At 39.7% G+C, this 27,119-nt stretch overlaps 1 protein-coding gene across 9 annotated transcripts in view; it reads left to right on the forward strand.

Moving 5' to 3' along the window:
* MRTFA (myocardin related transcription factor A) overlaps positions 1 to 27,119 on the forward strand; it is a 176,782-nt gene that overhangs the window by 79,288 nt on the left and 70,375 nt on the right. Inside the window, exon 1 of one of the 9 annotated variants that reach the window (XM_074326444.2) lies at positions 5,204 to 5,515. The exons of 7 other annotated variants lie outside the window; for them this stretch is intronic. In XM_074326444.2, coding sequence (XP_074182545.1) covers positions 5,470 to 5,515 — 46 coding nt within the window. In that variant the 5' untranslated portion in view covers positions 5,204 to 5,469. Of the gene's footprint in view, positions 1 to 5,203; positions 5,516 to 27,119 lie in introns of those variants that run through there. One more of the 9 variants, XM_019734459.3, reaches the window with a different exon arrangement.

Below are 27,119 nucleotides of genomic sequence, written 5' to 3' on the forward strand. Positions count from 1 at the left end.
AACTCCGCTCGCTGCCTTTATTTTTTTAAGAGCCAGTTCCCGTCATTCTTCCCCGGAGAAGCAATCAAGTCTCTTGTAACCAGAATGAATTGCTGCTGCTTTTTTGATGTTTTACTTTTATTTAGCACTTCATTTTTTTTTTGTTTTTTAATTGTTGGGTAGAGATTTTCTCCCCTGCTTCATTACGAGATGCTTGAGGGGGGAGGCAGTGTCCGTCTGGTTCGTTCTTCATGCCCCATTGGCACTGTCACTGTGCGTAATGACAATGTTCCAGATGTACAGTATGAACGAGTTGGCTGTTTATATTTATGGCCATTGTAGCCCTTGACATTTACTATGGTTTGAAGAGTTAGCTGAAAATACAGAGCCAAGGAGTAGCATCCTTACGGTGAGGTGTAACCCGCCCAGGTCTGCAAGTCTCGCCTGGGTGTTTCCTCAGTGGTAGGTTGTGGTCACAGGAAGTAGAAGCTGCCCAGAACCTGCAGCAGCTTGCCTGGGTGCTGGGTTGTGTTATCTTTGGGTGTTTTCACTTTCCCCAACTCTAGGTGTCTGGGGGAGAGACTTAACTGGTTAGAGCCTGTAAAATTTCTGTCTGATGACTAGGTTGTTGTAGAGCTAACCCTCAGTAAGCTCACACATGCGCTGGTGAGAACCCAAATCAGAAAAGAACATAGGAACAAGCTTACATTTCAGTGATCTGAGACGCCACGGAGATCATAGAAAGGCATTTCTTATGTTGTGTATGCCTGTCTATACTACAGTCCATCACAGAAATTGGTATCAGTTGTTAGTGAGGTTGACAGCTTTCGATGGTTAAATGTAGGTGAGTTAGGCTCTCTGTTTCTCGGGTTTCTCCTACTCATTCCCTACAATTTGGGCATTTTCATTGTCATTAGCACCTAATACTTGCTGAGGGTATTATTGTGGATGTCCTTATTTGTGTTAACCCTGTACTTCAGAGCTGTGGATAATTTGTCTTCCTCGTGTAGTTTTCTAAATAATACCTTCAGCATGTGTTCTAATGAAAATTGTAACAGACTACCCGTATTTCCTGGGGAGGTAGGGATTCTTTTATTGTTATGAACTTTCCCCTGCTGTTAGAATTTTCTGCAATAAATAGGACTTTTCATTTTATTTGGCATACATTTACGAATGCTTTCACATGTCAGACACTGTGCTAGATCTATTAATGCAGAGGCATTAAGCCATGTGGTAAAGAGCAATAATAGAGGTGGGCCCAGGTTCTGTGGGTGCATAACTGAGGGGTATTTAGCATATTCATGAGGGTGTGAGAAGGGTGGGGAGAGTGCTGGGATCAGGAAAGACTTTCTGGAGAAGGTAGCACTTACACTGAGTTTTGAAGGATGAATAAGAATCAGTTGGTAACATGGATGGCTTTTAATCGAGACAAAGCTGGCGAGAAAGAAGCGCAGTTAAGCTATTGCTGAAGTACACAGTACCTCTTGTGAAAAACTTTAACCTGAATTGGATCAAGCCTCTGTATCTAACTCGTAATTTACTGGAAAAATGGGGGGTGGAGCATGGTTAAATGACACTGAGGGGGTACAGTTAGCAAAAGCCAAAATGTGGGGGAACAACCTGTTTTTTTCAACAAATGAACTACAAGAAAAGAAGAGAGGAAGGGGGAATCTATCTTCAAAGAGATTTAAGAGACACATCAATTAAAATGAAATGTTGTCCCTGTTGGACTCTGATTTGAATAAATCAACTCTAAAAACTTTATGAGACAGTGGGAAAATTTGAGCATTGATCGGATGCGATGGAACAAAAAGGATGGATTTGAGGAATAAGTTATGAAATAGTTATACTTAGGTGTTTGGGACTGGAGGGAGGGGAGTCTAAATTTATGGTTTGGGACCTGAGTACTGTTACCTAAGATAGGAAAAATGGAAGCAGTGTATCTGGAGGGGTTGGAGCACGGTGATGTTATTGGAAGTTTGCTTTTGGGCATGCTGAGTTTCAGATAGCTAGGTAGAGACGCATAAGTTGGTAGCTTACAGGTACAGGTGAGGTCAGAGCCAGATATGGATCAGTATGTAGACGGTAGTTAACCTTAAGAAAGGATGAGATTGATATGACCCAGCAATCCCTCTCCTGCGCATATTCCCAAAAAACTTGAAAACATATATCTGTAGAGATATACTTGTATGTGCGCCGATGTTCATTGCAGCTTTATTTATGGTGGCCAAGACATGGAAACAACCAATGTGTCCTTTGATAGATGATTGGATAAAGAAGATGTGGTATATATACACAATGGAATACTACTCTGCTATAAGAAAAGATGAAATAGTGCCATTTGCGACAACATGGATGTATCTTGAGATTATTATGCTAAGCAAAATTAGTCAGACAGAAAAAGTTGAGAACCATATGACTTCACTGATATGTGGGATATAAAACTGAAAGCAACAAAGGAACAAGACAAACAAAGAAACAAAAACTCACAGACACAGACAGTAGTTTAGTGGTTACCAGAGGGTAAAGGGGGAGGGGGCTGGTAGATGAGGGTAAAGGGGATCAAATCTTTGGTGATAGAAAGAGAACTGACTGGGTGGTGAACACACAATGTGATATATAGATGATGTATTACAGAATTGTACACTTGAAACCTATGTAATTTTACTAACCATTGTTATCCCAATAAATTTTAATTTAAAAATTTAAAAAAGAAAAAAAAAAAAGGATGAGCTTGCCCAGGGAGAATATGTAAACGAGGAAAGGGGTGCCCCTGAGAGGGCCAGAGAAAGAGAAGCCACTTAGGATTCTGAGAGGAAAGGTCAGAGAGTTAGGAAAGTAGGATTTTTTTTTTTTTTAATCAAGGTGATAGGCAGTTTCAAAAGAGCGTGGAAACTATGACAGGTATAGTAGGAAGGTCAAGTAGGATAAGAACGTGGCAAATTCCTCTTGATGATGAACATTAAAGGTTTTTGGGGAGGTAGTGGGGGGTGGGAAAACTTTGTGAATAAACCATAGTGACCTCCTGAAGTTACCAAGTCCCTTTTGAGTGGATTTATAGACACTGGATGTAGATCATACTAAATTTGTGTTGATTAGCTAGAGTTAGGATTAAAAACAAAAGAGCTTCTCTTTCATTGGAAATTCCCTTGGTGCCATTAACTTGAAAATCATGTTCACTTGTGCAGAGACGTCAGTTTAGTTCTCTTTCTATGAATTTTGCTAATTTGCACAAAAAATAGTAGAACTAAAGCTGCCATACACGTTCAAACTTTTAGAACTGTGAAGCCTGTCTTAAAGGCAGTTTTCACAGTGAATCTGTTACTATGCTGATACTCTTTGTGGTAAATGCAAAATCTTAGCAGTAGGCAAAGATTATATTGCTTATTGTTTCCTTTTTTTTTAAGATTATTTTTTTAGATTTTTGTTGTAAAAATTGTTTTTCTTTTCTTTAGCTCCTTTTATCCCAAATGAGATGAGATAGGTAATGGATGTGGAATTACTGTGAAAAAGTTATTAGTTGAAATGTGATGTGTTACTGTTACTACCACCATATGACTGTCGGTATGTCTCTGTAGGGCTGGAATATTGGTGTGACCTTCCCAGCACTCTTACGCAGCAAAGAGAAGTTTTGACCTGAGGGAAATAGCCCTCTGCCCTTCCTGCCATCTTTTGGGCAGGAATATTATAATTTATATTTATGTTACTGTAAGTACAGAACTGTGAGAACTGTTTCATTTGAAAAAAAAGCCCTCACACAGCAAATTGTACAGCCCACATAGGGACAAAGGAATGACTCAGCCTTTTGGGGATGCTTTTCCTTTAGTTGCTAACCTCTGACCAGACTGTCATGTAGTCTGAGAGTTGAAATTTACCCATGATTTTTTTTTTTTTTTAAAGACAGTTTGAGAGCTTGATTGCCAGAAGGGACCAGTGAGAATGTTTCTGTCTTCCCAGAGCAGCATGTAGCCCACACTGGCTGCCGCCCTGTTGCCTGTTGAGTCATTCCCACAGTTCTATATAGAGCTTCTCGGGCTTTTCTGTTAAACATGATGTTCTTGGAATGAGAAAGGAAGTTTTTCTCTCCTCCCCAGAATCTCCGCCACCCTAAACCTGCATTGCTTTCTCTTTTCTAATGACAAAATATTGCCTTCAATCATTTCTCTTTTAAGGTGTCTCAGTACTTCGTTTAGCATTTGTCCATCTCTGTAAGCATTAAGTCATTCGCTGGTCTCGGTTTGCAGCAGTAGGCTTTCAAGAGACAGGCTGATATTTAGCCAAAAAGATTGAGGAATTCTAGGTAAACATACTACACATGGATTTCCAGTTTTCAGCTTTTTAAAACTCAGTTAAATATGCTAAAAAGCATCTAAATGTCCTTATTATGAATATCAGTTAGTAAAAAGTACTATGAAGGGAATGAATGAGCTTTTAATTTTGGATAAGTGAAAATTGTTTAATTTGAAAATCGTGTTTTTGTTTTCGCAATGGAAAGTAAAATGCCTATGTTCATTCTTATTCAGAAGCTCATGCTCTGTGCTAATAGACAAAAAATTAAAGTCTCTTTATCAGGAAAGGGAAATTTTTATATATTGGAACTGTCTTACGTGTTCCACACATCCAGCAAGATCACAAGCGTTTTAGAAAAGTCCAATAACATCAGTAAGTTGTCTGTTCACAGCTCACATGTCTCACATAGGAACAAGTCAGGGGCTCTTATAGGGGATTGGCAGATCTGAAAGACAGATTACAGCTTTGGAATGTATTCAGATGACTTTTTGAAACAGATATTTTAATTGGAGTGGGGGTGGAGAAATAGTTGAGCTTCTGTAGTTAAATATTCAACTTCCTTAGCCTGTTATCTATAAATATCACAGATGAAAAAGTTGTCGGAACTCTTTTTCAGAAAACGAATTCACCATACATATTTCTTTGTATGTATGTGTTTCTATGTGCCTAATCCTCATCCCCACCTCCCATCAATGGGTCAGTAATTGGGCTGTTTCTTTCACCAGATTGAGTTGTTTGGACTGTGTTTAATCTGTTGCTCTTAAACTGCATTAGCAACAGTCCTTACACGAAGGTTTTGAACAAAACCTCATCTTCTCTTCTTGAAAAGGGAGAAAAGAAAAAAAAGCAGTCGATTGGTTTTCTGACGGTCTGTTTCTGCATTTCTCCTCCCCCCAGAGACGAATAGCAAGGGGAGGCGCTCACTCACTGTTCTAACCACACTTCATATGTTTTAACTTGAGAGCTTTTTGGTTTCCTGTTGGTGGTGATTCAAGTTTGTGCCATCTTCACTTGCCTGAAGGGTGGATAAGCTGATAACTGCACTGAGAAGGGGAGTGAGTTCTCACAGTCACATTTGAGCAGAAGGCATGAGATTGAATTTATGAAAGTTTCAGTAGCCTCTGAAGACAACATCTCTGTTCTGCAACTTTGAATTTTTTCATTTTATTTGTGGGCTGTTGTTTCTGAGAAGAATCTGTCATGACGCTACTGGAACCCGAGATGCTAATGATGGCCGTCCAGTCCGGTAATTCCCGTCTTTCCTACAGATTCTATTTACCATAGGTTTCTTAAGAAAAGGTGGGGCGTATTTGTACTAGGATTGGATGGAGATGGGGAGGAAGATGGATGGGGGTACAGATAAATGGTCCAGTACATGTCCTGCATTTTCAGGGTTTTATTGTAAAATTAGTACTTTTTTTTAAATTGCAAATTCTAGTTATTCAGACATAGCTTTGAATTAGATGTTTACTGACCTTAAGATTATTCAGTGAGGTGACCTATGTGGGAAAAAAGAACTATTTTTGTTTAATCAATTATTTTATTATCTGTGGCACTGTTTTAAAGACAATTAAATGCTTTTGCTGTTTTATACATTACTGTCTTTAAGCACTAATCTGTCCTCTATGTCTTTCTGTGAAAGTATATTAAATAAATTTTCCTTAGCTGTTCTTGCTCTTTTTTCGGTATAACCTCCTTTCTAGATCATCTTTTGGGTCTTTGGAAATGTTCTTGATAACACATAGTTTTGGAGATGGGAAAGTTTGAGCAAGGAGGCAGTAAACAGGAAGAATGCAGGATTTTTGAAATTCTATCTTTAAAATCAGTTTTCCCAATACAAAAGTATCTTTTAAAACATTTTAAAATTCCAGTTTGTTTTTAATGGTTTCTTTTACTTTTCATGTTTTTAAACTTGAAAGTTAGATATCTAAAAATAGGGAATGTTCTTTTGTTATTTTTAGATTTCTGCTAAAATGTAGTCTGTAGTGTTTTGCTGTTTCGCAGCATATCTTGAAAGATTCATACAAATGGCATTTGGGGACTTCTTCCCATCCACTGGTCTTCACTCAAAAGATAATGAGACTCCTTAGTTCTGGCAGATACTGTCTCTGGCAGAATTGGTCTTACTGTTCTCCTTGGGGAGCGCTTAGATAGTATGTTGAAAGGCAGATACCCATCTGAAGACAGGCTCAGATGCTATCAGGTTAAGCTTTATGGACAGGTAAGGGGCAAAGAGGAAAGATACTGCTGCTGTTCTGTTCTTTGTGGTTTTTCAAATAAGACCATGATTAGTCATCTATTCACTTTTTCTGTTCATATATGTTAGGCGTTCCAGGTTGGACACCCCCCATCCCCAGTCTGTTGAGCTCTGTGTTCTAAACAAGATAATGTGCGTACCTGAATGTTTCCCGTCTCTCTGTGATGAAATAGCTCCCAGTTCTACTGACTCGGATTATTTTTTCCTCTCTGTATTCTAGTTCTCTGCTGTCTGCAGACAAGAGCTTATTTTTATCTCAGGGAGTGTTGGTAGCATTTGAACTCTCTCTCCCTTCTTTGAGCACCTTGTTTCTTACAGATCATCTCAGTCCAGTAACTTATCTTAATAAAGGTTAAAAGATTACTTTCCCCTAAGGGGCTCTCACTATTCTCAGCTGGATAAGGGAAAGGGACTTAGCAATTCTTTCTTCTCTTGTCTAGAGCTGTTTTTCCTACGACATATGTTGGGCAGGGCTAGCCACCCATCTGTTGGACCAACTACTTCATAAAATTTTCAAAGGTTAATAGTATGTAAGACAAGGATGGATGAAATTGACAAGGGTGTTGGATGCAGGTAGAATGAAAGGTCTACAGAGAACAGCGTGCACGTGGACCGCTTTCTTTTGCCTGTGTGTGTAAAAGCAGAGAAACTAGGTATAGGAAGGAGTAATAGCAAACCGGTTTCTCCTATACTTGTGATTCCTAAATGTTAAAAAACTTTGATGTGTTGGTTTTGTGAAATCGTTACTATTTTCTTCTGAAGCTGTAGCCTTCAGAAGGAATTATGGATTGTAACAGTAACATGACAGCTATATTTATGCTAGGAAATTAAAAAGCATCTGTTATGAAGCCCTAATAAACTAAAAGCCAACCATTTTTTCAAAAAGTCAAGACATTAGGCTATGTGAGCCATAGGTTTTCTAGCAATATAGTATTTGGACCTCCACGAACATATGCTTTATAGGTAGAATTATTGTTCAATGAGATTTTTAAAGTATCAGACCCCTTTAGACAAGATTCAAGATGCAAAGTCTTTACCATGAATTAAACTTGAAGATACTGAATATTACAGTGAAGTTCCAGGGTACATTGTATATTTATTAACAGTTTTCATTTAGTATTTGGAGCTTGGAGATTTTGGTGAGGCATACTTGCATGTAAAGACTTTCATCCCGCTTAACGCTGGTGGTCTCTTATCCTTTGAGATCCTGTCCAGATGCTGTCTTTCTGTGAAATCTCTCGATAGTCGACCCTTTCTCCTCTCTGTTCCTGCAGTACCACTTTTGCAATGTAAAGTAATTATGATTTCTACCTGCCTCTCTAATTAGATTATTAGCTTTTCGAAGGCAATGTATTCGTCTGCATATTGGCTCCTGACATTGGCACATGTAGACCCTCAGTACGTTGGTTTTTTTTTTAATGAAGGAAGAAATCTGATTTGGCATACTTCCCCTAATAAATAGGCATAAGCCTTTCAAATCGGGGTTTTATCAAAGTATTTTGAGATCTGTTTTGCATTAAGAAATGAGTCCTCTAACCACTGTCCTGTATCTTAGCCAACCCTGTCCAAAGCAGGTGACGTTGAAAGCATGACTTTCAAACTGAAATTCTTCCACGTCTCAGGATGTGCAGTGTGCCTCCCTGTGAAGTACTTTGCTAAGCCTAAGTGTTCTGTTCAGCCGCAATCAGAGGATGAAAGCATCCCTCACCACTACGGAAACCTATGTAGATCATTGTGATTAGAAAACTCATGATCTTAGATGGACATTTGGGATTTCTGAAGCTAAACTAAGACTAAGGGGGAATACTGGGACCCCACACTGATCCGGTGTATTTCAGAACAGAGCAGTGCTAGGGCCCAGCTCTTGACAGCGAATACATAAGGCTTCGACCAGATGGCCCGGACCCTGCATTTAGCCAGTGCAGTCTTCTTACTAGTTTATAACTCGACAGTAGTGGGACAGAGTTCCCTTGTGGAGAAAAGGATTGAAGCCATTCCCAGGTCTGCTTTGGTCACATGACATACACCTGGTCTTGAGGAGGCACAGCTAGGGAGTCAGTTTGTTTTTTTTCTGTCTCTGTGCACATATGTGTGAACACCCACCCACTCACCCACACTGCACCCAGCCACACACACTCTACCCTCCCCCCACCCATGCTTGTCTATGTATAGGCTATCTCTGGAAGGACCAAACGAAACTAGTAACGGTGGCTACCTCAGGGAAGGGGCATGGAGAGCTGGGGGGCTGGGGTAGAAGAGACTTTTGGTTCCACAAAACAGTTGAGTTCTGTTTTAAGTTTATTATGATTATGGAATACCCCATAAATGCAAAAGAATATATAGACTATGTATTACAGCGATGAATGCAGTACACAAGCCCATGGACGCAGTATCTAACCTAAGAAACAGAGCACAACATACACTGCAGTCCTCCCAAGTGCCCTCTTTAGTTTATCCTTTAGAAAACAGTTTTGTTTGCTTGCTTTTAACTGTATATACCTTTTAAATCTTTTGTTTTGTGCCATATGCTTGCTACTTGTTAAAAATATTAATAATTTTAAAGTGTTTCCTTAGTCCATTCTCTCATCCGTTGATGTCTGTATACCTAATCCCTGCATATTTCTTTAACTTCTAGTTCCCTGATCATTACAGTTTTTGTCTGAATTGTATATTTTATAATAGTGTGGATTGGAGAGAGGGGAGTAGTAATTCAGAATAATAAGGTTGAAGGAAGATGGTGGGCAGACAGCTTTTGCCTCTTTTGGCTTTGTGTTAACTCTTTAAGGAAGGGCTCCCTGTTTATCTTCACATTACCCAGGGGTCTGCAGAGCTGGTAAAAAACTCTAGAACCTTCAGCAATACCTACCTTTTCTATCTGCCAGTACTCTAACTATTAGTGTGAGCTTAAAAAAAAACATGCTTTTGTTTATATTCAAGGGATTTTAGAGCTTGGAGGAAACCATAGGTATTGTCGTGTCTTCTCCTTTATTTAAGATGGGAAATCAGCCCATTGAGGTTAATTTCCTGAAATCACATAATTAATTAGTGGCAGGGATGGAAGGATAATTTATTTCCCTGCTCCCATGACAGTGCCGTTTCTGCTATAACATACTTACAAAGAAACCATCAGAGACCTTTGATGTATGAGATTGTTTATAATTTTCCCCAGAGATCCTGGTTTTTCTTGGGTTTTTCCATTGCAGGTTTCTGTCACTATTCACATTGACTCACATCTTAAGAGGTAGAGATAAAAACCAGTGCCTGGGTTTTCACTTCCTGCCCCTGAGAAGTGTAGTCAGATGCTAGAGGCCCTGTGGTTCTCTGGTGGACCTCCATCTTGCCCTGCCTTCTCCGGACTGGGTGATGATCTCATACCTTGCTGATGAGCTCAGAAGACAGGTAGGCAGACAGACAGCTGTTGTCATCGGTCTTCTGGATTACATCTTACTCCCCTTTCTCTGACTCACTGATTTATCTGGGATCCCCTTAGAGTTAGGACCCAGATCAAAGGAATTTGAGTTCATCTGTCTGTCTCTATCTTTTTTTCCTCCCTCTTGTTTCCTTTTGGATGAGGCAAGCTGTCAAGACCATGAACCACAGTTTTAGCTTTATTAGAACGGTGCCAAGTTAAATAAAGATGAGTCTTATACAGTCTTGTTTTTCTTGGAACTTCACTTTTATGATTACCGCATGCATTATTTTTGAAAGGATTTTCTTTATAATAACAAGGAAAAAAAATACTAAAAACCCCTGCTCTGCCATCAACAACAAAAAACAATTTTTTTTGCCTTGCTCTCAGCAAGCTAAATGGCAGTATCAGGCTGAGCTCACGGTGTCAGGGGTCTTGGGCATCCTTAATCTCATGCAGTCACTTGTTATGTTCTTCTAAAGAAAGTCAGATCGTATCGCTCCTCACTCAGAACCTGCCAGTGGTTCTCAGTCACAGAAAAAGCCCAAGTCCTTCCGATGCCTACGGGGTCCTCCGTGCTCTGCTCCAGCCCTGTAACTGGCGGCATCTCCTCCTCTTGCTCCCTTGCTTACTCGTCCCAGCCGTGGCGGCCTCTTCGTGCCCCTGCACACCTCAGGGAATGCCCCTGTCTCAGGGCTTGTGTGCTTGTTCTTCCTTCTGCGGGGAGCACTTTTTGCTGGGCGGGCTTGCTCCCTCGCCTCCCTCAGGTCTTTGTTCACATGCCCCTTTCTCAGTTAGGCCTTCCCTCACCCACCCTATTCTTTTAAAATCCTGCTTTTATTTTTCCTCATACCACATATCTGACAGAATACATGACTTGTTTGTTCACTGGTGACTGCTCTTTCTCCCTCCTAGAATATAAATACCTCAAAGTCGGGTATTTTTCTCTCGTTTTCTGCTGTGTTTCCAGTGCCTGTAGGGGTACCTGACATTAATATGCACATAATAGTAACTCTTGAAGAAATGATTTGCCAAAAAATTTGGAATATGTTTTAGGCAAGTATGTTCCTGAGACCATGCCTTTCAGCTGTTTTGTATCACGTGCGCCGCACTAACTAGAGCGGTGGTTCTCCAAGTGTGGTCTGGGTACCCCTGGGCATTCCTGGACCTTTTCAGTGGGTGCGAGATGAAAACTTTGTATATATTTATACTAAAATGTTATTTGCTTTTTTTACTCATGTCTTCTCAAGAGTGTGCAATGTAGTTTTCCAGAGGTACGTGATATACGATATCTCAACAGATTGAATGCAGTATCATGTGAAAATTCAGCTGTCTTTTAGTAAATTATACTCAAAAGAGATTTGCAAAAATAGTGAAATAGTGGTACTCTTTTTACTGTTGTGTTTTTGTTTTGGAAAATAATCATATTTTTCATAAAAATACGTTACTTAGGTTAACATGTGGGTTTATTACTTTTAAAAATAGAAATAACAAATGGGTTAAGTTTTAATTTCTTACATGATAAATACTGGTATGTATAACCCACATAAAATAAGTGGGCTTATACATGAGCGTTTTGAAGTTCTCAATAACTATTAGAAGGTAACGAAGTCCTGACATCAAAAAGTTTGAGAAGAGCTAAGTATAGGGTTTAACAGAGCATGGACTTTGGAATGCAAGCTTCTTAGCTCTGCCACTAATTCATTGTGTGACCTCGGATAGATTATTAACCTCTCTGTTACTTCACCTGTAAGAGAGTAATGATAATACTACTACTAATAATAGTAATAATGGTAAAAGTAATGCCAACCCAGGAAGTTGTTGTATTAAATGAGTTAATATATATGAAATGCTTATAACAGTTTCTGGCACATGTTAAGCGTTTTTTTAAAAAAATTGTTTTGGGAGAATATTGGGGGACAGTGTATTTCTCCAGGGCCCATCAGCTCCAAATCGTTGTCCTTCAATCTAGTTGTGGAGAGTGCAGCTCAGCTCCAAGTCAAGTTGTTGTTTTCAATCTATTTGCAGAGCGGGGCGCAGCCCACCATCCCATGCGGGAATTGAACCAGCAACCTTGTTGTTGAGAGCTTGCGCTCTAACCAACTGAGCCATCCGGCTGTCCCTCCTTCCAGAGCTCAGCGGCAGCCGGTTGTCTTCAATCTAGCGGTGGAGGGCGCAACTCACTGGCCCATGTGGGAATCGAACCGCTGACCTCGGCGTTAGGAGCACGGTGCTCCAACTGCCTGAGACACTGAGCCAGCCCTGTTATTGGGATTTAGATACAGTAGTTTTTTGGTTTTGTTTTTTTTAAATCTTCCTGGATAGTCTGACAACTTCCCACAACTCTCTTGATATTTGGCAACTCATAAAAAATTTTTTAAAAATACTTAACCTTGAAATACTTCTGGGAATTTGTTCTAAGGAAATTATAAAAAATATATTTAAAAAAAATACATATATAAATATTAGGATGCTCATAGCAATATAATAGTAAAAAAAACAAAAACAAACAGAAACAACCTAAATTTTAACAGTAGGAGATTGATTAAAGAACTTATGGTACGTTCATTTGATTGGATACCAATGTAGTCATAAGATTAAAGATGTGGGAAAATGTTTACAATTTATCCATATAATCCTAAAAAAATGGCTGTAAGGATATACACCAGAATATTAATAGCTGTTTCTGGGTAGTGGGATTCCATAGGAGATGTTTTTTCCCTTCTTTTGAGTTCTGTATCTTTCTGATTTTCTATCATAAGCATACATTTCTGTTGCATTCAAATAAAACAGAGAGAGAGAGAGAGAGAGAGAGAGAGACAGAGAGAGACAGAGAGAGAGAGAGAGAGAGAGAGAGAGAGAGAACACATAGGTACGGTTAGAAGAGGGGGAAAGTGGCTGGAAATGTAGTTAGAAGCTAGAACCGTTGATTTGGGGCCTCTGCTGTCAAAGTGGTCCATTGACCAAACAATGTGTGATTAAGAGGAGGCACTCCATCCCATTAAGCTGTGCCTTCTGCCCAGTCTAGTTTGTATAAATCCCTTTTACATTTTGTGCCTTTGTTTCTATTTTGTAAGATTTATTGAAATTTATGTTTGCAGTGTTTGTATTAGGCCATGTTCTTGGCAGAGCCGTGGATCCTTCCTATACACACTAACTTACTCTCAATCTGTTGGACCTTTTAGAAGTTTTTATAAACTAAAAACACACTAAGTTATTTTTTTGTTTTCGATGGGTAAGAATAATTTGAATTCTCTTAGGCATAAAATAGTAGTGTTAGTATAAAACGTTTTAATTATTTGAAAGTACATTTCTGTAATATATTTTGTTCTTTGACCCAAGGGTAGGTGTGAAAAGTGTCCCAATAATCCATCTACTCTTTATCACAAAGCCAAAACTCATACTACCTCATCTTTGCAGGGTAAATAGGACCTGGAACACTTAGTTAAAAAGTTAAAAGTTAACTAAAGTGACCTTGACTTTCTGAACTGTTATCTTTAGTATGGTCTCTTGAGAATCAATTAGATTATATTCCTAAAATCAATGCCATAAGACTAATTTTCAGAATATTTGGTTGTGTAGAGTATTGAAAACTTAGCGTGTTAACATTAATTAGGCTGCCCAACAGATACTATGACCTCAGCCTTTTAACACCTTGCTACTCAAGGTGTGTTCCAAGGACCAGCAGCAGCATCTGTATCACTTAGGAGCTGGTTAGGAATGCACAGTCTCAGGCTCCACTGTAGACATGTAGTCAGGATCTTTATTTTAACAAGATCCTCAGGTGCATGAAGTTGAGAAGTATTGTTCCAACAGGTATTTTATTTTTATTGACCTTTTTTGAGGTGAACAGATGAAACAAAGATGATTTGTTGGCGTATTTCTTGGGTAGTAAGTATTGCTAAAAATGCTAAAAATCAGAAGGTAAAAATAACAATGGTTGGGAAGATTATATGATGTCTAATTAGTATGGAAGCATTGGATAAAAAAGGAAACAAAAAGAAAACTCGCTCAGTATTCAGCATTTGATAAATGTTCTCAATATGATACCTTTTGGGCGGCCATTTTTCTAGACTTTTGGAAGAAAGAATAAATAGGCTTCTTGGCATTCTAGAATATTTAATTGGAGAGGGATCTTAGAGATAACCTGATGCAAAACCTTCATTTTACAGGTGAATGAATGGGGGGACTAAGTTGGGGACTAAGAATATTAAATGACTTACCTACCATCACATTGCTTGGACTCCCATGCCCTGATTTTCAAAACACTGCTCTTTGCCCTCCTTGACTACCCTACCCCTCTGTGTTGCTGAAGGCCAGATTGTTAGTTGTTTCTGTTGATGTTGATTGAAACCATACTGAACAATTCTGCATGAGAATACTGTATCCAGCACACCTAACAGCGTCTTGTGAAAATGGTGGGGGCTTACTTTCTGTTTTCCTTTCTGTGTGATTCATGTAATAGCTTCAGAAAAAGACATTTATTTACTTGTTGTGTAGAAGTTAAACTGCTTCTTCTATGAACCAGTGGAGCTAGCTGTTCAGGCCTGGGCTCTGTGAGATGGGAAGGTACAGGGGTGCGGGGAAGGGAATTTTCTGTTCTACTGAAATGGCAGTGTTTTTGAGTATTTACAAGTAGTGTCATTTTTCTTTCTATTCCTTGCTTAAATAAAAATAGATAAATCAGGAAAGGAAACCTTTCAACAAAGAATGCTGGAAGGACTGGTTATCTATGCCCCCCAAATCCCCCAAACAGCAGAGAAAACAAAACCAAAAACCCATTGATCCTTACCTTCATACTATAAAAAAGAAAAATTCACTTGAAATGATTCATAGACCTAAATATAAAAGCTAAAGGACACAAAAAGCATGAACTATTAGGTTGGTGTGAAAGTAATTGTGGTTTAAAAAGTTAAAAAAAAAAAATTGCAAAAACTGCAATTACTTTTGCACCACCCTAATACAAAAGAAAAATCCTTAAGTTGGACTTTATCAAATTTAAACACTTTTTTTCCTCTTTATACATTTTTGAAAATGAAAAGACAAGCTATAGAGTGGGAGAAAATACTTACAATACATGTAGCTGACAAAGAAGTTATATCGAGAATACATAAAGAACTCTTAAAACTCAATAACAACAAGATACCCCAATAAAAAATGGGAAAAGACTTGGTCAGACATTCAAAAAATTGTGTGAATGGCTAATAATAAGCACATGAAAAGATGCTCTATTGACCATCAGAGAAATGCAAATTAAAACCACAGTGAAATACCACTGCACACCCAGTAGAATAATTAAAAAGACTGACAGTACCTAGGGTTGGCAAGGATTTGGAACAATGGGAATTCATACACTGCTGGTGGAATGTAAAATGGTATAATCACTTTGGAAAACAATTTGGCGTTTCTGAAAAAGTTAAACTTATTTACCGTATAACCCAGCAATCCTATTCCTAGGTCTTTACCTAAGGAAAATGGAAACATATATTCATATTTGTACATGAAGGTTCATAGCAGCTTTCTTCTTCTCCTCCTCCTCCTCCTCCTCCTCCTCCTCCTCCTCCTCCTCCTCCTCCTCCTCCTCCTTTTTTTAAGGAGGGTACAGCTCACAGTGGCCCATGCAGGGATCGAACTGGCAACCTTGGTATTATTAGCACCACGCTTTAACCAACTGAGCTAACCGGCTGCCCCTCAGCAGTTTTGTTCTTAATGACCTGAAACTGGAAAAACCTAGATGTCTATCAACAGGTGAATGGATAAATTGTGGTACATCCATAAAGTGGATAATTACTAGCAATAAAAATGAACAAACTACTGATTCATTTTTAAAAAAAAGATGAATTTTGAAAATATGCCGAATGTAAGAAGCCAGACTGAAATGAGTACATACTGAATGATACCGTTTATGTAATGTTTTAAAAATGGAGGCTATAGAATACTACTCAGCAATAAAAAATTTTCTAAAAAGGGACAAACTATTGAAATCATATAACACCCTGGATGACTCTCCAGAGAATTATGCCAAGTGAAAAAGTCAGTCCCAAAAGGTTATGATTCCATTAGGATAACATTTTTGGAATGACAAAATTATAGATATGGAGAACAGATTGATGGTTGTCAGGGGCTAAGGTAGATGTGGCTGTAAAAGCTCAACATGCAGTGATGGAAAAGATCCTGTGGTTCTGTATCTTGACTGTATCAGTGTCGCACTATAGTTTTGCAGGATGTTATCATTGCAGGGGACCTGGGTAAAGAATACATGGGATGGGGTCTCATTGTATTATTTCTTACAACTGCATGTGAATCTATAAGGACCTCAAAATAAAAAGTTTAATTTTTAAAAATGCAGACAGTTTGGCAGCTTTTCAAAAAATTAAACACAGAGTTACCATATGACCCAGCAATTTTACTCCTCGGTATATACCCAAGAAAATTGAAAACATTGTCTACACAAAAATTTGTATACAGATGTTCATGGCCGCATTAGCCAAAAGTGGCAACAACCCAGATGTCTATCAGTTGATGACTGGATAAACAAAATGTGGTATATCCTTACAATAGAACATTATTCAGCCATGAAAGAATGAAGTATTGATATATTTTGTAAAAATGGGTGAACCTTGAAAACATTGTGTCATGTGAAAGAAGGTAGACACAAAAGGCCACATGTTGTACAGTTCCATTTATATGAAATGTCCAGAACAGACAAATCCATAGAGACATAAGGTAAATTAGTGGTTGCCAGAGCCTGGTGGCAGGGGATGGGGAGTGACTGCTAATGAATGTGGGTTTCTCTTGGAGATAATGAAAATGTCCTGGAATTAGATAATGGTGTTGGTTGCACAATTTTGGGAATATATTAAACTACTGAATTACATAATTCGAATGGGCGAATTGAATGGTATGTGAATTGTATCTCCAAAATTGTATGAGAAAAAAATGCACGTTTCTCTAGAGTGACAGACAGACAGCAAGCAGTTCAGTTGTTGCCTGGGGCCAAAAGTAGAAAGAGAAGTTAACTACAAAGAGGCGTAAAAGAGAACTTCAGTGGATGAAAATATGTATCTTGATTGTCATAGTGGTTATGGCGGGTGTATACATTTGTCAAAACACATTGAACTGTATGCTCCACATGGATGAAATTTATTATATCTAAATTAAACTTCAATAAAATTGATTTTAGAAACTTATAAAAATTATCTCTAATGCTTATAAGCTGAAAGTGACCTTTATGTTAAAACTCTCATATCTTTTACTGATATAAGACTAACAACTGTTACAAAAATTAATTTAGGGACTCTTACCTTTGTTGCTAATTTCTATCTCTCTTTTCCATCTAGTCATTTTACAAAGTGAAATTAGATTTAGTTTCAGTCAGACTATGCTCTTATACTTTTGAACTAGCATGATTCTGTCACTGTGCTTTTCAAAACCCATGAGTGGGTGTAATTGTTCTAATTTTTTCTTAAGTTTGTGTAACATTCTGTTGGCTTTTATTGCTTTTTTCCTTTTATGTACAGCAGAGAAATGTTCCATTTGGTATAACAAATCAGGTTGATTGCCTTTCACCTCCACTGGAGTACACTGAGCTAATTTGGGCCCCAGGAGGTTAGAGTTACAGTGACTCTTGAAGGAAGTAAGCAAAAGGAGAAAAAGAGGTAGCACTGCTAGGTAATGCTACAAAACAACAACAACCAAAACAAAGCAAAACAAAACAAAAACCCAAACGTGTGAACTTCTTTTCCACCTACATCACCTCTGTCTCCCAAACCCCTGTTCTCTTGCCTAGAAATGGGCTATAATTACACAAAACCCTCCAAGTTTGAGAATAGTTCTGGAAAATAATCTCTAAGTTAGAAAGACCAACTCTGTAGGTGGCTTCTGAGCTTTCACCCAGAGGTTTCTTTCCCCCACATAACTCATTTCTTGGGCCTGACCATGCCTAAACCCAGGGGTAGAGTATTTCCCATTTAAAATCTGCCCCTCAAGTGGATAAATCTTTTATTAGTTCCCTTAAGCATACCTGAGACTGCCTTATATTTAAAAAACAAATCATTAAAAACTAGTAGTGACTGAACAGGAAAATGCAAAGCACACACACACCACTACCACCACCATCACCACCCTCCCCAAAAACTTATAAGAGACATATTTCTAGAGTGTGTAATTCTAAGTGGATTTTGTAAGAATTCCAGCAAAAAAAAAAAAGAAAATATATATACTTTTAAAATATAGTTTAATCTTTACAACAGCTATATAATAAGATGGACTCGTATTATCCCATTTTATAGATGATGAAATTGAGGGGGCAAAGTGGATAATGAACGTGTGCAATGCCACATACCTGGTTAGTGGTAGAGCTAAGACTACCCAGGTGATTTGCCTTCAGAAGCCATGCTCTTTACCACTACATGATATTGCTTTCCATGTGAATTTGAAATCCATTTATTTCAAAATAATTACATAGTAGCTCTTGACAGGCTACCCAACTTGTCTAGGTTCCTTTGTCCAGTTCTCTCAGTACTTAGCCTACCTGTCTTTTTTGCCTCCTTCCCTCCCTACCTTATTCCTCCCTCAGAACACTATGACATAATTGTTAAGAATAAAAATCCCCTAATCTTTTCCTCTTTTTGAATGCCTATATTAAATTCTGTTGTCCTAGACCTCTCTGTATAGAGGTAACTTGTTTCCTGCATTTAACTCTATTTAGAAAGTCTTCCTACATGTAAGACGCTACCTTTGCCTAGACGCTTCCCTGTTTTAACAGTGACTCTTATACCTGCTCACGAGGATTAGAAAGGATGCTGTCTTGAATTACAGTGGAGTAAGATTTCTGACTATGCCGTGGGCAAAACCAGCCTCACCTGTTTGAAACTAAGTAAAACCTCTTGAGTAGCTTGCCATAAACGTACATTAGACATTTTTTTCCAATGTAGCAAATAGTTTCTGTGGGTAGGAAATAAATTTAAACCCGCATATCTTTAGGCTGAGTACTGAGAGTAGGAACATTTTCCATGTGAAGGTCCTTGGTAAGAAAAATGGTCCCAGGCCTCCTTTCCCCTCTTCTTCTGAGCTCTGCAGTACAGAGCTTTCAGGAACTTCTTAACAGCTGAGTTTTATATCTGCTAAGTCAGTCCATGGGAGGTTTGCAAATAATCTTCCATTAGCTTTATCCTAAAGATCCCCTTGCAGTTAGGCTTTTGGTCAACTGACTCAGTGTTACTAAATGTATGTTTAATCCCAACTAAGGTGGTTAGTATGAATGTTTTTAGAAACGTCTTGATAAATTTGAAGAAAAAGCATATTTTTTGATGTACTCATAGTATTTGCTAGGTGTTACATGAAAGGTATTTGAGAATCTAGAAAAACATATGGTCCCCACGTGCATAGGGATCATGTTCTAGTTTAGATAGTTTTCAATAAGAGCTTAGATACCGTCTCGTCCTGAAGTCAGTGTTTGTGCTCATGGACTAGTAGGCGAGTTTCCCAGTGTGCAGAGTTCCATTGTTTTCTGTGCCTGCCTACCTCTCCAACTTCACCTTCTGCTCTTGTCCGTTTGCTTTCTAGGTTCCATCCCACTCTCCTACCTTCCCTCCTGTTTCCTACCTGTTTTATTTATTCCTGCTCATCCTTTGGGTCTTAGAGAATGCCCCTTCCCTCCACTTATTTTCATTCTTTCTCATTCTCTGTTTCTTCATGTGCTTATGCTTTGAGATTATAGTTTATTTATGGGACTTTTGATCATTTAATGTGTTTTTTCCTCACAAGATTATAAACTATAAAGACAGGTATTTCATCTGCTATTGTTAATTTTGTTTTACCATTTTTTATCCAGCATCTGTCTAGCTTGACACATAGTATGTGCTAAATAAATGTATGTATGAATGAAGTGAACACGAAATACTGGAGAGACTGGGAAGAGGGAAGCCACTCCTGGGATAGGTATTCAGGTTCCCCAACCAAACAGTCACTTGCAGAGCAAAGACAAACCATCTTGCTAAGGATGACTCTCTAGGTCCTTTGTAAGATGTAGAGGGTCATGTTTGTCTTTGGTACAATCTTTCCCTCTCCGTCATCCTATGTGAGAAAGGTCATTCTCAGTTTTTGTGAAATTGTCAAGATATAAGCTATCATGTTCATATGCCGACCACTAGACACACTTCTGCCCAGCGGTGAACCAACAATTGTCTCGTTTCAAGTAAGGCGCTAGCACATACTTGCGAGCACGATATGTTTTGTCTAATTGATTAGAGATTAATTTTTTTTTCTTTTTAATGTACTTAGTTTTGTCTCAGACTTTGGGAGATCACTGTGGCATATTTAAGTCAAAGGACTTAACAATTTTTATTAAAATGGGAGCATTCATTCTGAAATGTAATAGCCTAAGCTCAAACCAAGGGTGTTAGTGTCTGAATACTTCTGCTGCCTGCCCACCACTGATTTCTTACCTCCTGCATCTCGGAGTACTTTTAAGATGAAGATTGACAGTTTTTGTAAGCTATGTGGTGCTTCTGAAAGCTCTTGGCTTAGTGTACTCAGTTTCAAAAATTGTTTTCATAAGGATGTCAGACAGCTTTAAACTTGGTGTGCTGGTAGTGGGATTAAAGTACCACAAACAGACTGTATTCCTTGGAAAAATTCCCTTTCTTCTAATTTCTTTCTTTTGTTACTTTAAGCTTTCTAAGTTGTCTTTGTTCTTTGGAGATGCTTAGAAATTTCTTTTCCTAGCGAAAGAGTTACATAAAATAAGGTTTACAAAATTTATACTTTAACAAATGCTCTTGTAAACGATTCATGATAAAGATGGATCAGTTCAAGTTTACAACTTACTTTTAAGATTCACATTGCTAAGTGGTGGTGTTATGGGTATGAGTTCCTTGGCTTTTCAGGATGTCATCCTTTTTAGCCCTGTAGCTAAATATCTATCAAGAGGCTACATGTTTAACCATAAAACGTTAACCTCTGCCAACATTACATCAGCGCCACAAAACCCCATTGGCTAATTATCCCTTAGGACTAGGACATGGATTTGGCAGCTTGTGAAAGCTGCTTTTTCCAATTTCTCCCTTCCTGGCTGTGACATATCCCAAAGGAATGAAGTTGAGAAATAATCATCTTCTTTTGAAAGCTCCCAACGTCTCATTCCCACAGTGGTTCTCATGGTCAGGGATAGAAGAGCCCTTCTTCCTCTTGAGTCCTGGAGCTGACGACGTCGTCTTTAAGTAGCGACCGAGGCAGCCTGAGGGAGCCCTGGGAAGGGCGGTGGCGAGGAGCCTCGTGTTTCTTGAGGTGTGTTTCTGGGTGTTTGTCTACAAGAATCCTAGTGTTTCTGTTAGGATCCTCTTTATATTACCCACATTGAAGAATCTGGAAGTCCGGGATTGGGAACAAATCGTGGTCATCATCTGTACTGGCTGACATTTGGTATAAGAATTAGTATAGACATGTAACCTCTCCTTTAATGAGCATCTATAAAATAACTTTCTTCTCAGCAACCGTGGATAGTAAAAAGAGCTACATGATCTCAAGCATCCTCTTACTCTCTTTCAACCTCAATTTTTTACTTAGATAAATTGTTTCCCCTTAAAATAAAGATGGAGTCCCTGCTTGATCTTCCTCAGGTGTTGTAGGGATCGAATGAGCTCACACATGTGAACGGTTTTACTAAGGTCACCACAGAACTCCTGGTCACGCCGTCCCATACCTCCTCTTACTTGATTTTTCTTTACCGTTTAACCTTATTTGATGCTCTCTCCTCATTCTGTACTACTTGGGGTTCTTTGTGTATCTTGGTTAACCTAAGCATAAAATCGGTCTTTTGGGACGAGTATTGGATAGCGCACAGCCGTAGTAAGAAGGCGGGATAATAAAGGTCAGAAAATGAGCAGACACTGAGCAAGGCAAAACGTGGTGCTGACCATGTCCTGGGACTGGCCTGCTGAGGCCTCGTCACTGGCGCTGCTCACTGGACCTCCTTGGCCACTGCCACTTGTCTGGTCTCCAGCGAGTGCTTGTTGCTGTTTGTCCTGCCACCAGTGGACACTTGCAACAGTGCGATGAATAATTTCGGATATTTTCCACCTTTGTGTCATTCCTATAATTTTCAAAATTCTAGATGGGAGGATCTTGTTGGTTCACTTGGATTATATTTGTGACCTAGATGCCAGGATGCTGGGAGAGGGACTGTGTGTTCCTCCTCAGCTTCTGCAGCAGGAAGAGGGGCCTGCCTTCCCCATATCTTGGAATTTCCCCCAAGTAGGAAAGGTATTCAGATCCTGGGTAGCTAAACTATAGACACCATTCTCTCTCCAGCTTGCCTTCTACCTCTCTGCCTGCCATTCCGTCTCTTTTGTAGTTCTTCTTCTCCTGTCCCTAAATGTCAGTATTTCCCGGGGTTAGTCCTCGACCCTTTTTCCTTCTCAGTCTATGCATTCTCCCTAGCAATCATCCCCACCTGTGGCTTCAGTTACCCCTTGTCAGGATGTCTGATCTCTAGCCTCAGCTCTGCTTCATTTAATCTGTGAGTTCTTCCTACCTGGGCATCTAGATAACTCACGTGCACTTCAGGCTTTTACATATTTAAAACTGATGTCACCTTCCCCGTGACTGCCCCTGCATTCCCTACCTCAGTAACCAGTTGCCTAAGCAGAAGGTTAGGAGTCATTCTTATTTCCTCTTTTCCTGTACTCCTCACATCTATTTGGTCTCTGAGTTCTGTCGCTGCTACCTCTGTTTAGGCTTCTCATATTTTGTGTCATTGCCCTAGACCAGACTCTCGTCATTTCTAATTGTGCTCTCCCCGCCTATAACCTGCCTCTTTAATCTATCCTTCATACAGCGGCCAACATACTTTTTCTACAATCAATTCTAATCATTTTTTTCTTCTCAGAATTCTCCAATTTCTTATGGGGTAAAACTTAAGCTCTTGTATTTGTCTATTTGGCCTCTAGTTATTTGGTCATCTCCTATCACTTTCAACTTAGTCTCTAACAAAGCTGAACTGCTTTTAGTTTCCAGAACATTCTATGCTCTTTTAATTTTCAGTTTCTTTGCATATACTTCCCTCTGCTTTGACCGCTCCTCTCTCTGTTTTTCCGGCCTACTTACTAACTTCTGTTCACTTTTCAAGTCCCAGCAGGGCTGCCTCTTCCGAGATGCATGCCAGCTTTGATTCCAGAAATGCCTAGGTGCTCCTTCTCCTGTGCTTGGTACAAACCACCAGAACAATTGTTTTATTACATTATTGTTCCTGGCAGGTGTGATCATTAGAAGTAAGGTCATGCATGGCAGGCACCTAACAGGTTCATAACGTGATTTAAAGCACTGTACAAAGGTAACAGTATTTTCAATATAGGAATTTCTTGTACTAGGCCCTTTCTAACTCTGAAGTTCTGTGATCTGTCTGTCAGTTCAAGGGGAACAGTTCTGATTTTATTTCATTCTTTTATCTATCTGCGGGTGGCCAGAGGTCCGAGAGCCCTACCGGCCCCTCAGATGAGTTTGCCTTCCCTGTGATCAGCCTTATACTCTTTCCCCAAGAAGTTGATTCAACGTCCTTTCTTTTAGTTTCCCCAGCCTTTCCACCTAAAACACATTTTAATCCTAAGTAATGATTGGCTTCATGATGACTCCATTTCCTTACCCCACAACCACTAATTCAGTCACTTCAGTTGCTCTAGTTATCATAAATTATACAGTGGCTGGAAACATACATGTATTGATATTCCACAGATTCTCTAGAGAACCTAGAGATTTATCTATCAATTTGGTTGGACTGTTGGTTCAGCAGTTGCCTTTTCTCCCACCCCACAGCTTTCCTCCCGGTCCTGTGCTACTGCTGGGGAACTGAGGAAAGCAAACAGTCTACAGTTTAACTTCACTCACATTTTATGTTTCAGGAGTTGGCTGCTGTCTCTTGATTTACTGTGCTGGAAAGAATAAGTCTTGATTTTTTTTCTTGTTCCTCCCTCGGAGGGAGCCTGCGTCACTGAGAAATGTTTAACCTCATGACCTTGCACTGAGGCTGGAAATTTGCCCAAGGGAACTTGAAGCTGGCAGCGTTTTAGCTCAGACTTCCCTTACGGGGAGGGGGATTTCAGCAGGGCCTGCCCAAACGGGAAGATGTTGGGAAATTTTTTAGTAGCAAAGCACTTGCCGTTGGGTTACAAAAAGTATTTGAAGAGTTTTCTGGAGATAAGCTTAGGCATTTAGAAATCCCTCTGGGAGAAAGCTGTAGCTTCTACCAGGTATAAACAAAAATTCAGGCTGAGAAATTTAGCTTTTCAGTCGGATGGTGTGTGGTTATAAGAAAACTCTGACCACTTGGATGAGAAAGAGAAGCTAACCAGAGCGAGTCTTAGGAGTTACAAACTCTCACTTAGGGAAAATAGCTGTAGGCCAAAGCAAACCTCTGTGGACTACGGGAAGACTTGGCTTTTGATCAATTCTGGATTATCCTAAGAGTAAATCGTCACCGGGATTTTCTTTGGCAAACCTCTCTTTCAAATTCTTTTTGATATTGTCACCATATTCTATTTACAAAAGCACTTTGTTGATACAAACAAGATATTTGCCCAGGAAGAGTTAGTTAGAATAAATGATCTTTTGTGTCCAAACAATGATCTCCCTATTAGGAGGAGGTGTGAACCAGCAAATGTTTAGAATATGACTACCTCTGCTTATTTTTATCTTTGTGTCACAGATGAGGAAAAGTTATACAGTTGTTGGCCAGTGTGGCATGATAAGCTGAGCGGCTCTGGGCGCTGGCAGTTAGACCGTTTGTGGCAGCTTTGTGACTTTCTGGAAAGCTGGAAACCATTACACAGTACTTAATACAAACACAGGCATTCCTGCCCATCTAAAGGGTAGGCGGTGTTACCCAGCAGGTTGTCATTCTGCGCGGTGGCTTCTCTTATTAGCATGGGTGGTTGGGGGTTGATACACGCATAGCTATGGTGGGGCTTCTCTTCTGATTAGCAAGTATTTATTAATTACTGATTATATACTTAACACTCCGGTGGGTATTTTGAGGGATTTCTGAGAAGTACAAGGAATGAGTCTGAGACTCAGGAAATTTGTATTCTGGTTGGAGATATAAGGGTTACAGGGGATTTATAAGTTACTAAGAAAAAAAGAGATACCAGAGGCCAGGAAAACTTCCCAGTGGAGGTAAGGTTAGAGCTGGACCTTCAAGGGAAAGTACAGTTTGGGTCGGCCAGGGGATTCAGGAGGGAGGGGTGAAGCAAAGGTGTGTGCAGGTAGGAAGGTATCCTATGGCAAGTTCTGGAAGCGAGACGAGGCTTGGTATGTGAGGAAGAAGGAGGTTTTTTCCTTGATTGGCATTGGAAGTATGGGGTTGGAGAAGAAGATGGGGTTGAATAGGTAACGGGGAGTTGGATTATCGAGGACTTTGAGTATTAAATTGGAGAGTTTGGCCTTCACATAGTGGGGAGCCCCTTTAAACTCTTGAGTAATTATTTATCAATCTATTTCTTTCAATAATGACTTCTTAAATTGAGATTTTTATTGAGATCATTGTAGATTGACAGAGAGGTCCCTTGTGCACAGTAATTACTTTTAAGTTTGTGACAGGAGCTCTAAAGGTAGCGTAAATATATAAGGTATACCTGCTTTTCACAAGCATACAAGAAAAGGACAGATATGTACAACCTGTTAATAGATATAGGACAACATATGAAGCATAAAACATGTGCCATATGAGCAGCGTTCTTAGAGAAATAATGAGCTGATTTGGAAGGGGGTTAGGAAAGGCTTCATGGTCCTGGTGCCTCACTCAGCTCCTTGTACATCCCAGGGCCTGTGCCGGGTGCTGGGGGAACAGTGGGGAGCAGGACAGACAGTTCTGTCCTCGTGCAGCCTGAAATTAATCGGTGCAGGCAGACAAGTAAGTCAGTATAATAAAGTAGAGCGGGGTGGTAGTGGGCGTGTAGGATGCCCTGGGAAAACAGCCGGGACCCAAACAGTTCTAGGGAACCCCGCAGAAGGCCTTGCAGAGGAGGGGATGTTTAAGCCATGATCTGAAGGATGTTCACCGAGAACAACGAAGGCCTGGAGGTATGGAGTGAAGTATAAAAACGCACGTTTGAGGAAGCGATGGACTTTTGTTACAGTCGGCCTGGACGAAGAGCACGGTGTAAGGGGTAGGAGTGAGGGCTCTGGAGCCTGACTGCCCGGGTTTATGTCCTGGTTTTACCACTTACTTGCTGGTTGCCCTTGGACAACTGTTTCTCTGTGCCTCAATTTCCCCATCTGAAAATAGGCATAACAATAATTCCTACCTCACAGATGAGGACTAAATGATTTAGGACATATAATGACCTTAGATCGGTGCCCAGCACATGGCAAGTGCTCAATACATGTTAGCTGTTAATGCTACTGCTGTGACTAAAGCTATTACATTCGAGAAGGTGAATGGTAAGAAAATAACTCTGAGATTCAAGGGGGTTCTGAGGAGCCGTGCTAGGAGTTTGGACTTTATCCTAAGAGCAATGGGAAGTCATTGAAGGGTTTTGAGTCGAGGCCTGGCATTAGATTGGCATTTTAGAAAGATGATTCTGGTTTCTGTATAGAAGGTAAACTGAAGGGCGCTAAGAAAGCAGGCAGGAAGACCAAGTAGGAGGCAGTTGCAGAGGGCCAGGTGGGAGATGGTGTTCATGAAAAAATGGTTAGATTGAAAAGAAGTCTGTTAATTCAGTCATTCAACAAATATTTATTGAATGCTTATTATCTCATTCTGAAGATAGAGCTCTCAGGGAGCTTATGTTTTATTGGTGACAGTGAGGTCAGTGAGCAGATATATAACCTAAAATATTAGGGATGAAAAGTGCTGGTAAGAAACATAAAGCAAGGAAAGGGGATAATGGTCTAAGAGTTACTACCTAATTTAGAAAGGCCTTTCTGAGACAGAGAAGATAGCGAAGGCCTTTCTGAGAAAGTGACATGTAAGCAGAATGCTGAATGAAGTGAAGGAGTGAGCCCTGTGCACATTTTTCTGGGGGAAAACTCTCCAGGCACAGGTGTGATCATTCTTGGCACGTGAGGACCAGAAAGGACGGTGCGGAACGTGAGTGAGGAAAGTACGTACCACAAGGACAGAGGTCTTGTTCACCGAGAATTGCCTTGAGCAGTATCAGGCGCATAGCAGATGCTCAGTGAATGCTTGTG

The sequence above is a fragment of the Rhinolophus sinicus genome, chromosome 1, assembly GCF_057876585.1.
Source record: "Rhinolophus sinicus isolate RSI-liver-muscle chromosome 1, RSI-T2T, whole genome shotgun sequence".
NCBI lineage: Eukaryota > Metazoa > Chordata > Mammalia > Chiroptera > Rhinolophidae > Rhinolophus > Rhinolophus sinicus.